The following is a 2,765-nucleotide window of genomic DNA, read 5'->3' as shown; positions in this document are numbered from 1 at the left end:
CTTAGGAGGTTTAGTCGCTCATAGCTTACAGAAAGTAATAGTAAAATGTACGAATAGGCAAAGATCTCTAACATGGGTGATCTTTGTTCTATATATAATAACCTAATAACTAAAAAGTACAAAAATATGATGGACTAGACTAGAGGTGCAAAAATCCACTCTTGGGCCCACTTTGGTTGAGTGCTTGGGCTGAGCTTGGCGTCCAACTTGAGGAATGGGCATTGAACACCCATTGAATACTATGATGAGATAAGTGAATACTACCATCTTCCATGGTGAGAAGCCTTTAGTAGGGATCTTTTTGGTCCTCTATCCCCTAGGCATCTTTCCTTTAGGACCCTCTTCCTTGGTTGATAGTGTACACCCGACACTAAACTTACGTTTGGTGGTAGGGGGTTGAATTGGTTCCATCCAAGGGAGGAGGCTTAAATGCTGAATCCTTTATGCAAGTGCTTCCCTTGTCAGAGGGTAATGGAGGGTTAAAAACCTCGAACACCATCCAAACCTCATGCAACCTCAGTGCCTTCTTTCCTTGCTCAACATCTATCAGGGCTCTTTTAGTGGCCAAGAGTGAGGTTCCGAGAATGATGGAGTCATTCGCATCCTCTCCCATGTCAAAGCCTGCAGGGAAGCAGAGCTCTCCAACTTTTACCAATACGTTCTCTACTGGCTCGTGTGCTTGCCTCAAGGACTGGTCATTCATTTGTAGGGTAATCCTTGTTGCTTGTGCCTCTTGGATTCCCAGCTTCTTCATCACAGATGAAGGTATCACATTCAAACTTAAGTGAAGATCATACAGGGCTTTGTCAAGAGTGATCTTTCCAGTAGTGCATAGAATCTGAAAGCTCCCTGGATCTGGCATCTTCCTTGGTAATTCATTCTGGACTAAGGCACTGCATTCTTTGGCCAGTACCACAGTTTTATCTCCCTTTAGGTCTTTCTTTTCAAAAAGACTGCCTTTTAGACAGGCCATATAGGGGGTCTTCTTTTCCAATACCTCTGCAAAAGAGATATTGACTTGTAGCTTCTTGAGTGCTGCTAGGAAATGAGCCAGTTGCTCATCTTCTGGTTTTTTTTGCACGCATAGGAAAGATAGCTCTTAAGGCTCTTTCACTTCTGCAAGGGCGTACTCTGTGGTAATCACAGGCTCCTCTTGCACGCCCAGAAAAGATTCAACTTGAGGTTCCTTCTCCTCTATAGGGGCATGCTCAATGGTATTCTCAGGATCCTCCTGGTCCTTTATTGCCTTCAGTCCCTTAGTAGCAGGCTCCTGAGGTTCGGCCTCCTTGGTGACGACTACTGTTCCACCTTCTTTTAAGGTCTCCCTCCTAGAGAGCATCAGGCTTTCTGTGAAGGCCCTACAGGGATGCACCTCCTCAAATAACTCAGTAGGAGGAATATTAACCTACTTAAGTGTCTACTGGGCATGGGTGTGAGTGTCTCCTTGAAGGTAGTTACCACTCATATCGCTAGGAGCATTATAAATCTCAGTAGGGGGTGCGGCTACAGTCTCCATGTGTCTCCATGTCTAGAACATCTATCCTAACTAGGGACGTCCAAGTAATACCTTATGTGTGTGAGGGTCGAATCCTACAGAGATTGTCGGATTGAGCAAGCAATGGCTATCTTGTAGATCTTAGTCAGGTGATTGGAAAAGATAGTTGTTGTGAAAAACGCATAAAAATAGAATAAAGATAGAATTGCTTAATTGGTGTGATACCAGTGATGAGAAAATGGTTGAGGATTCAAAGATGCTTCCTCCTTTTGGATCAAATTTTCTCACTATCTACTTCAACTTCTGATGATTCATTCCATGGCAGGCTGTAAGTGATTAATGCTAGGTCAGTAGTCATTAATCTCCTCTGCCTCAGATCAAACGCTAGGTCAGTGGTCATCCAATATGAATGGGGGTGAAGCTCCTGTAGTCTATTCCCTTGGTGATCCTATTCAAAATGCCACAGACAAGGTCAGATCTTTCGGATCAGACAATGTTGCTTCATGATTCTAGCCTATACCACAAAGGCCCTAATCACCCCATACCTCGGCTAAACTGATGTCTCCAAGTCCCCAATGAAGTCATGGATTAGCCGTCTAAGGATGTATAATTAAGCTTACGGTTCAATACTATCCCGTCAAGGACTCACAAGAACCCGTGTAGAATAGGGATGACGGTTAAGTTACGCTCCCAATTCATTAGGATGAAGAACGAAGATATATCTTAGAATAGAATCAAGCATAGATTGAAATAGAACAATGATATTATTAATCCATAAGAATTAGCAGAGCTCCTAACCTTAACCTAGAAGGTTACTGGCTCATACTGTACAATAATTTTCGAAAGTAAAAGTGGGGGAAGAAGGTCCTAAACATGGGTGATCTTTCCCTATATAAAAAAACCTAGTAACTAAGAAGTACAAAATTATGATAGAATAGACTAGAGGTGCAAAAATCCATTTGTGGGCCCACCTGAGTTGAGTTCTTGGGCTGAGCTTGGCGTCCACTTGGAGGAATGGGCATTCAACGCCCATTAGGGAGTGATTGGCGCTACTTTGTACTCTTGGTGGGCATTGAACGCACATTAGGGGGTGATTGGCATTCAACGCCAGCTTTGGATCTCCTTTGGGGCATTGAACGCCAGCTAGGGGGTAGCTCCTTGGTGTTCAACGCCTTTAATGGGCAGGCTCCTTCAATATAAAGTATAGATCATTATATATTGCAGGAAAACTATGGAAGTTAGCTTTCCAACGTCATTGAGAACACATTAT

At 43.3% G+C, this 2,765-nt stretch overlaps 1 protein-coding gene across 1 annotated transcript; it reads right to left on the bottom strand.

The window, feature by feature from the left end:
- Positions 1–376: 376 nt before the first annotated feature.
- Positions 377–973, bottom strand: LOC110265038 (uncharacterized). Its single transcript, XM_021107790.1, has one exon. The coding sequence runs from the start codon at positions 971–973 to the stop codon at positions 377–379; it is 597 nt and encodes a 198-aa protein (XP_020963449.1).
- Positions 974–2,765: the final 1,792 nt, after the last annotated feature.

Source organism: Arachis ipaensis, chromosome B7 (genome assembly GCF_059453495.1).
Source record: "Arachis ipaensis isolate K30076 ecotype BB chromosome B7, ASM5945349v1, whole genome shotgun sequence".
NCBI lineage: Eukaryota > Viridiplantae > Streptophyta > Magnoliopsida > Fabales > Fabaceae > Arachis > Arachis ipaensis.
Note: the sequence above shows the minus strand (reverse complement) of the source record. Positions and strands in the feature narration are given on the sequence as shown.

Coding starts and splice junctions, on each gene's coding strand:
- LOC110265038 (XM_021107790.1), bottom strand. CDS start 973: ATGGCCTGTCTAAAAGGCAGTCTTTTTGAAAAGAAAGACCTAAAGGGA.